The sequence below is a fragment of the Thunnus thynnus genome, chromosome 5 (assembly GCF_963924715.1).
Source record: "Thunnus thynnus chromosome 5, fThuThy2.1, whole genome shotgun sequence".
Taxonomy (NCBI): Eukaryota; Metazoa; Chordata; class Actinopteri; order Scombriformes; family Scombridae; genus Thunnus; species Thunnus thynnus.
The window spans coordinates 35,164,891-35,178,021 of NC_089521.1; the positions used below are offsets into that span (position 1 = coordinate 35,164,891).

The following is a 13,131-nucleotide window of genomic DNA, read 5'->3' on the forward strand; positions in this document are numbered from 1 at the left end:
TTGCTGCTTGGACCTCTGACTCAATTTTTATTTTCAAGAGAGAGTTTAGTTTTTTTGCTCTGGTACATTTTTCTGCAACAATTTGATACAACAATCTCTAAGAAAAAACATGTGTACGCCTGGTCTAAAGTCTGCGTGAGGTGTTCACATTCTCACTGTACATTCTGTCTTTATAAATACCAGTTTATGTGTGGGAAATGGCGTGTGCCTGGTTTTTGTGTGTATGTATCGTTTATCCATCTGGCCCCTGGTCTTGTTTCAAACCTTTCTCCGTCACTCATCCTGATCATTCAATGACTGTCAACAACTTACTGGAACTCTTCTATGAAGTGGGAAACATGACACCTGCTAACCATCTAACTCATATTTCCAACAACTTCTTCAGCTGTGTCTGTGAAACACATCCAACAATGATCAATCCATTTCTTTTCACATCAACTAAGTTGACATTGCCAAGTTTGTCCTTAATCCAACTGGCGACTTCATGTTTGTTCAACAGAACTCCAAATCTGTCCTTGTTCCCAGTCAGTTTTATTCCAGACAAGTGGATTTCTCTTTCTTTCTCTCTATCATCACTGTAACTTCAAATTTCTTCTTCTTTCTTGTTTTCTCCCTGATTTCTTCCCGCTGCCTCTTTCAAGATCGTCCACCTCAATCTTCCTTCCGCCGTCCTTCTATGGGACTGTCATGACTCAGGGCAGCTAATATAGCAGCTAGCATCTACCTTACTTTTAAATTTGAAATCAGATTTTTGTGCACATTGTAATAACTCCATTTCCACAAAGTAGACATTTTACACGTCACACAGTTCTAACTGAACCATTTACAATAAGTAACCACTGCATACACACAACACAGTGCACATGTATACATGTTCACTGACTAAAGGTGCAAATGCAAAGTTTTCTCTGGATTTCAAGAACCGATTATTGATCAAATAAGAATTGCAATTAATCACAACTATTTTATTTATTTTTTGCTCAGCTCTAAAGTTTAGAAGACAGAAACTCCAAACACCTGAACCCAACAGGATGCAGGTTAAAAACTGTCAAATATAAAAGACAAAAAAGTTTCAGTGGTTCAGAGTGAATTATCCAGTGCAGATTTTTCTTGTTATATGAAGGTTTTAAATGTGCAGCTCAACATTGCTCTGACACAGTCAATGGACTAAACCACTGAAGAAGAAAATAGACTTTCCCATTAAGATCCTCAGTGTGGATCAGCATAATATCAGCTTTATGTCTGCAGTTTAGTGTCACCACAACTGTCACATCATATTAATTTCAGTACAGCAGTAAGAAATGGTGTCTGACCTCAGAGTCTCCAGTCTACAGTGTGGACTGAAGACTCTGAGGTCACCTGCATTGATCTCTGTGTCCCTGTGTGTGTGTGTGTGTGTGTGTGTGTGTGTGTGTGTGTTCTGAAGGATCAATATCAATCATCAGACATTATTCATTAAAACACATTAAAGAACATAATAAAGAAATATTTCTCCTTCATCTAGTAAACTTGATCCATTTAAAACAGATATTAGTTGAGAGGATCTTCTGTATACAGATGTGACTCTTTACCAAAAATTATAAACATTACATGACTTTAACAACTAACAGTGGACATTTTCTACAGTTTCTTTAAGAATCAGTCATCTTTTATAACTACAGACTAAACTTTGTACAGTAAAAAATGAAAATATTGGAAAAAAATAACTTCATGGATGTAAGTTATGTATGTACATAAATTAGGTTCAGTTGTTAAACATTAAGATCAAAAATAGTAACAGACAGTCAGTGAACTTACATCAGAGTCTCCAGTTGACAGTTTGGACTCTCCAGTCCAACAGACAGATGCTTCACTGCTGAGACAGACAGACTGTTCCAGCTCAGATCAAGCTCTCTGAGATGGGAGGGGTTGGACTTCAGAGCTGAAGCCACAACTTCACAGTGAGTCTCTGAGAGTCCACAATCAGCAAGTCTGTAATGCAGATAACATACATACAATATACACTTTAATAATAAATATAGATTCTAGGCATTTTAATCACTAAACAAACTAAGATGTGACGAATAGCTCAGTTATCTCTGTTGGCAGAGCTGGTCGGCCATTAATCACAAGGTTGGTGGTTTGAAACTTGAGCTCCTTCTGTCCACATGTCCAAGTGTCTTTGAGCAACACACTCAATCCAAAGTTGTATGTGTATGTAAAAAAAATGTGAGTCACTTTAGACAAAAGCGTCTGAAAATGAAAGTAATGTAAATGTGTCATGTTGTGATTTACTCTTCAAATCAAAGTTGAGTTATTCAGTAACTCTCCTCACTCTCTCTGCTGCTGTACTGCAGACTTTTTAATGGGATTCTCTGTTTTGGTTTCATCTTGCAGACAAAGGCAAAGAAAATGGAGTTGCATTTATGCTTCTATAAAGTCCACAGTGATTGCTTCTTATTTGTCTTAAATGTCTCCTTGCTTTGCTCACTTGAGTCGTATCCTTGTGTCTTAGTCCCTCCCACCTAAGATACAAGGGAGAGATGCAGGAAAAGATGTGAGGGAAGAAGAATCAAGGAAACATGTTTTTGGACGTCCTTTCCTTTCAGGCGTCATCTGAAGTAACGTCAGCTGTCAGTCTACAGGTGTTAACAGCTCTTCAGTGTCTTTTGATGTGCTGGACTAAATGTGATGTACTGTCTAAAAAATGAATAATGGCGTACAGTTACCACTGCCAGCACAGTGATGTAGTGATGTCCTCCAACATGACAAAAGACAACGTGAAATATCTCTGCATGTTTCTCCTGAAATAAACTGTTTGACAAACATCTGCATGTTATATTGTGAACAGATCCATCAAACAGTTTGTAACTGCTCAGACACTGAATACACATTTCTACTGGCAGCAACTTTTTCTAAAATATATTTGTTATTTGCATCTGCATTCATTGATATTCTGTTTGTAAATTCATTATTTAATAATTCATGTTATGATGAGAATGTCTCATAATCTGCAGGAATAATTTAAACTTGTAGTTTATATGTTTTAAGGAAAGAGGAAATATGTAAATATATCTGACATCAATGTTTACTTTCTACCTTGTCACAGTCTGGCTCTATGTATCTTCCTCTCAGCTCTGAGTGAGTCTGGCTCTACTAAGTTCACGTCTCACTCACACCAACTTTCTTCCTCACTGCTTTATGTGACTATCTAGTCATGTACAGTGCTGGTTATGGAGCGGCTTGTTTAGTGTTGGCTTAGTTACTCTTCATCTACACATAACTCTCTTAGGTTGTATTTATCCATCATCATTTATGTGTTACACTTCTGTTATCCAGTCCTTTTGCTCATGTAATTTTAGTCATTCATACGATGAGTTGCCAGTTTTTATGAGCATCTTATTTCACCACAGTAGTGATGTCTGTATATAGTTTGTGTTCAACATTAGATGCACTATGCCACTCCCATCTGCCCTGCTATCACTGCAATCACCTCATTCCCCTCACCTGAGCTTCCCGCCCATCTCCCTACACACAAACTATCAGGAGACAGTTTCACCTTTCTCACTGCTGTCATATAGGAGCATGTGTTTAGTTTAAGGAATTGTTATGAGGAAAATGCAATCTGAGACACTACTGCCTTTTATTTTACAGGAACATTATCTGTCTCATTGTGTTTTGGGGGTTTTTAGTTTTCTGTTTGCTCTGTGTTTCCTTCCTGTGTTCATGTACTCCTCCCCAGCCTGCTTTTCCCTCCTCACTTTCCCTCCACACCTGCCCTGCATCAGCCTCGTTAGTCCTGCCCTGCTCCCTGTGTCTTCACCAGCCAATCAGCTTCTTTCCTGTTCTCCTGCTCCACCTGCACCTCATCCCCTCTTCAGTTTAATTTTATTTAAGTCCTGAGGGATGTTCCATCAAGCTGGCTAACGGGATAGCCTGGTTTATTTCGATAAACCTCTATAATTTAAGTGAGAGTTCGTTCCATCACTGTGGCTTATATGAGTCCAGCCAAGTTTCTTATTTTCCCCGGCGGCAGAACAGGCAAAGAGAGCAGTGAATTTCACTTAAATTTCTTCCTCCCCCTTTTATTGTCATAAGCTTCGAGTAGACAACGTTTGTCACTGAGAGAAAATGACTTTCTGTCTCTGTCATGATGTCAGTGTTCACGCAGCAGCAGCCGCTGGTCATGGGAGTAAAGTACAAAAATAGATTTACGTGGTTTAAAATGTTTTTCCACATGTTGTCATGTATGAAGAGACCCAAAATGATCACTGTAGGTGGACTACTTGATTTCTATAGGTGACTTATTTAAACAGCATAAATGTTGTATATGAATGATTGTGTCTCAGAGCTTTTTGATCCATATAAACAGCTGATCACTGTAACTGTGATCACTATAAGCAGTTAATACTGTATACATTTAAACACAGCAGAAGGTCATGGTTCGGACTTTATTTAATTTTCTTTTTGTCTTCACAGCTTGAACAAAATGAGTGAATGAATAAATAAATAACTTCAAAATAACGCTGGCACACTTTTATTTCTTAAATTATAAATGCTGAGCTTTTAAATAAAAGGGTTGTGAGTGTGAAAAGACTCTTGATGGAACCGTCTTTTGAGAGTCTGTTTCCGTCCGTCAGACATTCTTTGACACGCAGCTGAATTAAGTTTGACCGTTAACCTGCCACGGAGCAGCTAGTTCTGCTGACTAAGTTACCATGGTTACTGAGCTGGGACTCATATAAGCCGCGGTGATGGAACAAACTCTCACTTAAATTATCAAGGCTTATCGAAATAAACCAGGCTATCCCGTTAGCCAGCTTGATGGAACATCCCTCTGGATAAAGATTTATTCTTCAAGTTCCTGTTGCCTGCAGTCTCCTGTGTTTGGGTCCACCTGCTCTGCTCTTCACAACATACCTGACGCACAGGGATTTTCAGCCTCATAGAAACTGATATTTAATTAAATGTGTTTTCTGCTAACAGACAGCAGACTCACCTTCCCTCCCTGACTATATCATCCATGACACAGGCTAAATTAGTAGAAGGAATATAAAAATAATACTCTTTCTAATGAATGATGACAGTTGTTTTATGCTTCCTTTATTAATCAGGCCTACAGTCAAAATTTTAATCCAAAATGTTAAATAGACTGAGAATCAGAAAACAAATCAAATCTAAACTTGGGAGTGATATTACACCTGAGTTGGTTCTGTTATTTGTCTCGATATAAAACTGAGATGTTAGTGATGTAATATCAGATCAGTCCGATCAGCTGCTGCGTCTAATCACTACAGATTTCCAATAAAGGGTTGTGTAAGTTTGATAAAAGATGAAGGATGGTCTTGTGTACTGTTTACTCCCTCCTTCAGGCAGCCTCCTCTCTCCTCCAAACAGAAATGAGCAATTTCAAACATCCTTCATGATGAGACCAATTTCCAGATCAATATCTGGGTCACCCGAGGAGAGAGAAGACATGAAATAAGATCATGAGAAGCACCCATCATATCAGAGCGTCTCCACAAAGTTCAAATGAAATTGTCTTGCTCATAAAACCTGAGCAGCTTCAAACTGAGTCTCTTCAATTATCACCGTGCACTCACAGCAATTAAGTGTTATCAGCAGGAAGAGCTTTGTAGACTTTTTATGCCCTGGGTTTCGCCTCTCAGGCTTCATACAAGCTGGTAGCTGCAGCAGATCACAGATATTACATGTATGTGTCTGTATATAAAATAAACAGACACATTATGGAAAGGTACAGCAGGTACTGTCCACTGGAAAATACTGTTGTCTGTTGTGAACAATAAACTGTAAAATCATTATAAATAAACAGAATAACTGTGTTTACTAATGTGAGGTATAAACACATCAACAATAATAAGTTTTTCTTGCTCTCATAGCATTTGTAACATGTGAAGAACATTTGAAGTGAAGCATTATAAGTCAGAGTCGTCGTGTTCACATCCACAAACCCTCAGTGGGATAGTTGCTGGATACAAAATCTATTCAACTGGGATACAAGGAGAACTCACACACTGGAATCACAGCTCCATTTAAATTTACTGGTAACATTTCAACTGATTACAGGTCTTCCTCAGACAAATACCCACAGGAGGGTAATGAAGGATATTTATATCAAAATGACCAGTGACATAATCAATGTGTCAAGATATCCTCATCACTATGAAAATAAAAACATTAATGTGAATAGAAATATGTTTTCCTTGTGATGAGGATATCTTGACACATGTGAATGTGCTTGCAGGTACTCCTTGTAGTGAAGCACTACTCATGTATAACTTTGGCAACAAGCAGCTGTAACACATGTTTAACACTTTGATAGTGTGCATGTGTGAATCTTTACTGTAATACTGATGGCAGCTTTATAATGTTGATAATCACATCTGGACTTACTGAGCCTTTCTGCAGTTCCTCACAGCTGGGATCAGTCTCCATCGTCCCTCCCATGATGTGTTGTACTTCATCAGGTCCAACTCATCCAGAACCTCCTCTGACATCTGCAGCATGTAGGACAGAGCTGAGCAGTGGATCACAGAGAGTTTCTTCTCTGATCTGTTCTCTGACTTCAGGAACTCTTGGATCTCCTGATGTACTGAGCAGTCGTTCATCTCCATCAGACAGTGGAAGATGTTGATGCTTCTGTCAGGAGAGATTCTTTTGGTGTTCATCTCCTTCAGGTTGTTGATGGCTCTCTGGATGATTCCTGGACTGTTTTCTGTCTGACCCAGCAGGCCTCCTAAGAGACTCTGGTTGGACTCCAGAGAGAGGCCATGAAGGAAGCGAACAAACAGGTCCAGGTGGCCATTTTCACTTCTGAGAGATTTCTTCATGGCTCTCATCAGGAAGTTATCCAGAGATGAGTAACTGTAGTATTTTCCCAGGAAGTCCTCCAGTACCTTTGTGTTCCTGCTGGTGTAACAGTGGAACATGTAGACTGCAGCCAGAAACTCCTGAACGCTCAGATGAACAAAGCAGTAGACCGTTTTCTGGAAGATCACACTCTCTCTTTTGAAGATCTCTGTACAAACTCCTGATAACACCGAGGCCTCTGTGACATCAAGACCACACTTCTTCAGGTCTTTCTGGTAGAACATGATGTTTCCTTTCTCCAGATGTTCAAACGGCAGCCTCCCCAGCTTCAGAAGAAGTTCCCTGTCAGCCTCCGTCAGCTCCTGTGGACTCGTCTCATGTCCTTCATCATACTTGTGCTTCTTCCTCTTTGTCTGAACCAGCAGGAAGTGTGAGTACATGTCAGTCAGGGTCTTGGGCAGCTCTCCTCTCTGGTCTGTAGTCAACATGTGCTCCAGAACTGTAGCAGTGATCCAGCAGAAGACTGGGATGAGACACATGATGTGGAGGCTCCTGGATGTCTTGATGTGTGAGATGATTCTGCTGGACAGCTTTTCATCACTGAATCTCCTCCTGAAGTACTCCTCCTTCTGGGCGTCAGTGAAGCCTCGTACTTCTGTTACCCTGTCAACACATGTAGGAGGGATCTGATTGGCTGCTGCAGGTCGGGAAGTTATCCAGACGAGAGCCGAGGGAAGCAGCTTCCCCTCGATGAGGTTTGTCAACAGCATGTTGACTGATGACTTCTGTGTGACATCAGACACGACCTTCCTGTTGTTGAAATCCAGTGAAAGTCTGCTTTCATCCAGGCCGTCAAAGATGAACAAAACTTTCCAGACAGCGAGCTTCTCTGCTGTGACCTTCTGTAATGTTGGATGGAAATCATGGATCAGCATGAGGAGACTGTACTGCTCATCTTTGATCAAGTTCAGCTCCCTGAATGAAAGCAGAATCACCAGACTGACATCTTGGTTCTCCGAGCCCTCTGCCCAGTCCAGAGTGAACTTCTGCACTGAGAAGGTTTTTCCAACGCCAGCGACGCCGTTGGTCAGAACGACTCTGATGTGTTTCTGTTGGTCAGGTAAGACTTTAAAGATGTCGTGACACCTGATTGGAGTGTCATGGAGGGTCTCCATCTTGGAAGCTGCTTCAAGCTGCCTCACCTCATGTTGGGTATTAATGTCTTCACTCTGTCCCTCTGTGATGTAGAGCTCAGTGTAGATCCTGTTGAGGAGGGTTTCACTTCCTGCTTCATCAGTTCCTTCAGTCACACATTCAAATCTCCTCCTCAGACTGTTCTTATGTTCATCTAAAACCTCCTGCAGACCACTTTCTGCTGAAAGAGAAGAAAAAAAGGTATAATTAAAAAGAAATATGTCTGACTGTGTTAATTTTCAGTAGGATAGAGGAGGTAGATTCCTGTCCTGTTTTCAGAGATGATGACATCAGCAGACAGATCTTCAGTCTTACTTTGTACAGTGCTGGTCTGACTGTCTGTCTGCAGTCCAGGTCTTGTTCTGGATCTTTCTGCACACTGGGGACAGGAGGAGTCTCCTGATGGAGCAGACTGGTCCCAGTATGAGGTGATGCACTGTCTGCAGAACCAGTGTCCACAGCTGGTAGAGACTGGATCCTTCAGGACGTCCTGACACAAAGAACAGCAGGACAGCTGCTCCTCCACAGAAACACCCCTCCTCTTCCTCTCTCTGTGGACATGAACACATTCTTTATGACACATGACATTAGTGGTGGCCAACCGACAGCTCACAAGTTGATGCAGTTCTTTCCCTATTGACCATATTTATTTTATATCCTCAGTGGTGAGAGCAAAACTACAAGAAGAGAAAAATACATTTGCTTGTTTTGTTGATTTCTGATGTTCTGGTATTGATGGCAAATTTTATAAGGCCATCAAAGCCTTGTATACTGCCCTGATTTTGTGTGTACAGCTAAATAATTTTAGGACTGGCTGGTTTCCTACTCTTCACATTTGGAGTGAAGCAGCAGATGTACTTTCCCCTACATTATTTGCCCTTTATGTAGATGATTAAATTGAAGAAATTAAGCAGGCCAATCTAGGTATAGCGATTGATAATATGAATTGAAGTATTTTATTATATGCTGATGATATTGTGTTGCTTGCAGAGACAGAGATTAATTTACAAAAAATGTTAAATATTTTGAGTTTATGGTGTAGTAAATGGAGACTGACTATTAATAATGACAAAACACAGATTATACATTTTAGAAAGCAATGTGAATGGCAAAGCAACTATATATTTAAATTTGGACCAATGCCTCTAAAGTACACCAGTTCTCACACATATCTTGGTTTGGATTTTAATGAAAATATGTGCTTTACAGAGGGAATTAAAGTACTAGCAGAATCAGCAGGAAGAGCACTAGGGTCTGTAATGAATAAAATAAAATTGTGTCCTGAGCTTAGTTTTTCAACTTTCACTAAACTTTATGATTCAATGGTTGGCTCAATTTTATTTTGTGCTGCAGGTGTGTGGAGTTTTAAAGATGTAATGCCATCCAGAATCGAGCCATGAGGTGTTTTCTTGGGGTGCATACATTTACTGCTAAGCAAGCTGTTGAAGGTGACATCGGATGGGAGTCATTTATTGTAAAGCAGAGAGTTTAAATGGTTAGGTTGTGGAACAGCGTTATGCAGTTGCCAGAGGAAAAACTGACCAAAAAGATCTTCAACTGGGATCGAGCACACAATTATCCTCGGTCGAGAGAGGTCGCTGCAATATTTTCTCTTTCTGATTTGAATTTTATTTTCAGGAATAACTTGCAGTGTAATATAAATAAAGTTGCACAAAAAATATTAAAGATTTATAAGGAGCAATAGAAGGAAGACATTTATAAGAAGCCAAAGCTTAGAAACTACATTCAAATGAAAGATGATTATTATACAGAACCATATATAAAGCTAAACTTACAGAGAAGGCAAAGGTCCCTGTATGCTCAGTTAAGAACTGGTACTTTACCACTGGCAATTGAGGTAGGCAGATATAAAGGTACTCCTGGAGAGGAATGTTCATAGTTTTTTGTGATCTTTGTGTTGTCGAGGATGAATTTCATTTTGTTTTTCATTGCCCTCTGTGCAATGACTTGAGGAATTGTTTGTTTGAAAAGATAGAATTGAAAAACCCCGATTTGTTTTGGTTATCCGATGCTGATGTGTTGAGTTGGCTTTTTAATATGGAAATTTTTATTTTAGCGAGATTTATAGGAGATGCTTGGCAGCTAAGACAGAGAACATTGTATCCATCATAATGGGACATTTCTTCCATGTAAACTAAATGTTCCGAAATGCTTTATTTCTGAATTTGTGGAACTGTACATTATGATATGTCATGTGGCCATCTTGGTTATTTTTGTCTAGTGTCTTGTAAGCCCATATGGGCTGGGCACCAGAAAGGTGCAGCACACTTAAATAAACAATTCAATCAATCAATCAATCAAACAAACAAATGTTCAGAAGTAATTAGACAGACACAACAATGTGCCAGCAAAGGCAGAGAAGAAGAAGAAGAGTGCAAACTAGTAAACATGGATGTAAACAATGCAGGATTTAAAATACTAGATTCAAAAATCGACTTTGCAAATGTTTCATGAGGAGGGAAATGGATTCAACACATTTGTTAGACCACAAGGATTCACACAATGTGTTTTGGTCAGTAAGTCAATGTAAACATGACTTTTGTCTGTTAACAAGAAAACTCCACAGGGCTCCTTTAAGCTACTATGAGACAGTAAAAGTCAGGAAAAATAAGCAGGAGGCAACTGAGCAAAACAGAAAAATAACAAACTGCTGCTCTTTTGTCTTGTGTTGTGGTGCTGAACAGAGAGCTCTGCTAAATATCTTCATAATGCATCTTTTCATTTGTGTTTCTCTCTCTCACTGTTTCTGCTATAATCTCTCTCCCTCTGTGTCAGTGTGATACAACAGTTTTACACATTTGACTTTTCCCAAACGTTAAATGTCAGACTCAGTTTCCTCTGCTGCAGTGGTCAGTCTGCAGTGATAAATCAGCTGCAGCAGGCTGTTTGTATACATTTCCATTACTTCCTCCCATATTTTGTGTCTTTGAACAGGAACACGTTAAGACACATTCTGTATTGCAGGAGACCAAACACTCCATTTTCTTCCATTTTACCTGCACAAAACCCCGGTGCAGTCCTTTAGTAAATAAGGAGACACAATGTGACTTGTTACTAAATCCTTAGTAAATATCACCCTGGGTTACCTGCTACTACTTTAGATTGTTAGACTGGAAAATCAAATAGCAATAGCAGCCCTGTCTCTGTCTCTGGTTAACATGTACATGAAGATCTGTTCTAGATTACAGCTGAATGGAAGGTAGTTCATTATTTTTTTCCACTGTGTTTCCTTCATATCTACACTACAACCTTAATGAAATCGTCTCACTGAATCATCTTCAGGTCAGTTTACAGTAGAAACAGTCTCTTACTTTGTGTCTGAGGGTCCAGGTTCATTACTGAAGTGTGGAGGACAATGTTTAGACTGGTCACTCTTCATAGACATACAGCTGGATATCAGAGACTCTGCTCTCTGTCTGTGGAAACAACAATTGTTTTACAAATATCATTAGTTCTTGTAAAGAGCAGGTTTAACATGAAACATGGCTCAGGGTCATGATTCAATAATAACAACAGATAGTTATGTTCATGTCTCCTTCTGCATGTTTTAAACATCTATTTAACATCTACATGTTTAAGAACACAAAGTCTGACATGTGAGCTGTGAAAATGCCAAAAAAAAATAAAAAATACAACAGTTCATTTACCAACAGTTAAACGCACAGTATGTAATTTCAGCCGCTAGGGGTCTCAATCAAAACAACAACAAAAGACGGAGTGTGATGATGTTGTGAAGTAGCAAGGGATCATGGGAGTTGTTGTCTTCATTGTTGAACAACCAGGTTCTCCTGGTTAGGTTTACTCCAGTGTTCATCGTTCAGGATGTTTTTAACGGGAGCCAAAGTATCTGCAGAGGTCTCCTCCTCTCCAGAACAAACAGGTAAAAACTGAATGAAGCTGTTTCACATAGAAAATCAGAGTTTCTCTGATGCTATTCAGAGGACACAGGACGTCAGGGAAAAGCTGTGAGCCGAGCTGCTGCTAACATTTGCTCAGCTTGTTTCTCTGATAATTTAAGATCCTTCAAAATCCTTCATCTGATTAAAGATACAGTTGGAACGTAGGTCTAGTTGTTTTTAGACATTTTAATGCAGAATAGATACATGTTATAGTTTTAAACTAAAGGCACTGCTGCCTGATGCTGGGCTGTCAGATTAACTTGTTCATGTCTAGAAAACAAACAACAATCTGTCCTCTGTAATTTAACCTGCATTAAATATTGGTGGAAGCAACTAATAAACATTTCAGAAAATTCTCAAACAACAAAAAGATTAGTGACTGAATTAAAAAACACAGAATTATAATAGAATAGTGTTGTAATGTAGGTTATCAGATGACATTAAACTGAATCATCTTCAGGTCAGTTTACAGTAGAAACAGTCTCTTACTTTGTGTCTGAGGGTCCAGGTTCATTACTGAAGTCTGGAGGACCACCTTTAGACCGGTCACTCTTCATAGACAGACAGCTGGATATCAGAGACTCTGCTCCGTCCTCCTCTTCCTCCAAATGATTCATCTTCTGGAGTCTGAGAGGTAAACCAGTAACACTGGAGACACACACACATACACAGTAGAATAAACCCAGTCCTTCCTCTCAACTTAGTAGCTTCTTATTAGTTTATATGACTTTAACTACAACCATGTGTGTTTTCCAGCCATCACAAAGATAAACTTTGACTCTGCTTTAAATCCAACAAACAGACTTCAGATAAACATCTGTGTGGTTCTTAACTGTGACTTCTCTCTATTTTAACTGCAGCAGTGTGTCACGTTACATCACTGTGAGGACGCAGAAACCAGGAAAAGAACAAAGGAAACAACGTTTGAAGACGTCAACACTGTGATTTCATATTTTTCTGACACAGTTTAATCAACTAAACAATTAATCAGAAAAATAATCAGCAGATTGATCAATAATGACAGTAATCATTATTAGCAGCCCTGATATTAACACTCACCCTGCCTCAGACTGTTTTCCTCCTTCTGCTCTGTTGACTTTAAAATGGAGTCTGACTGAATACCTTCACCTTTATTCCCTACCTGTTTACTCCTTCCTTCTTCTTTACTGGAAGTCACGTACGTGTGTGTGTGTGTGTGTGTGTGGAG

The 13,131-nt window shown here is 39.4% G+C and overlaps 1 protein-coding gene across 29 annotated transcripts in view; it reads right to left on the bottom strand.

Annotated features, from left to right (window-relative positions):
• LOC137183723 (protein NLRC3-like) overlaps window positions 1-13,131 on the bottom strand; it is a 171,664-nt gene that overhangs the window by 130,566 nt on the left and 27,967 nt on the right. For 19 of the 29 annotated variants that reach the window (XM_067591004.1, XM_067591005.1, XM_067591002.1 and 16 more), the window contains exons 3-4: window positions 12,414-12,572; window positions 11,337-11,441 (exon numbers count right to left, since the gene is read on the bottom strand). The exons of 1 other annotated variant lie outside the window; for it this stretch is intronic. In XM_067591004.1, coding sequence (XP_067447105.1) covers window positions 11,337-11,441; window positions 12,414-12,572 — 264 coding nt within the window. Of the gene's footprint in view, window positions 1-1,797; window positions 1,972-2,011; window positions 2,505-6,393; window positions 8,186-8,319; window positions 8,556-11,336; window positions 11,442-12,413; window positions 12,573-13,131 lie in introns of those variants that run through there. 9 more of the 29 variants (XM_067590983.1, XM_067591003.1, XM_067590997.1 and 6 more) reach the window with 6 other exon arrangements.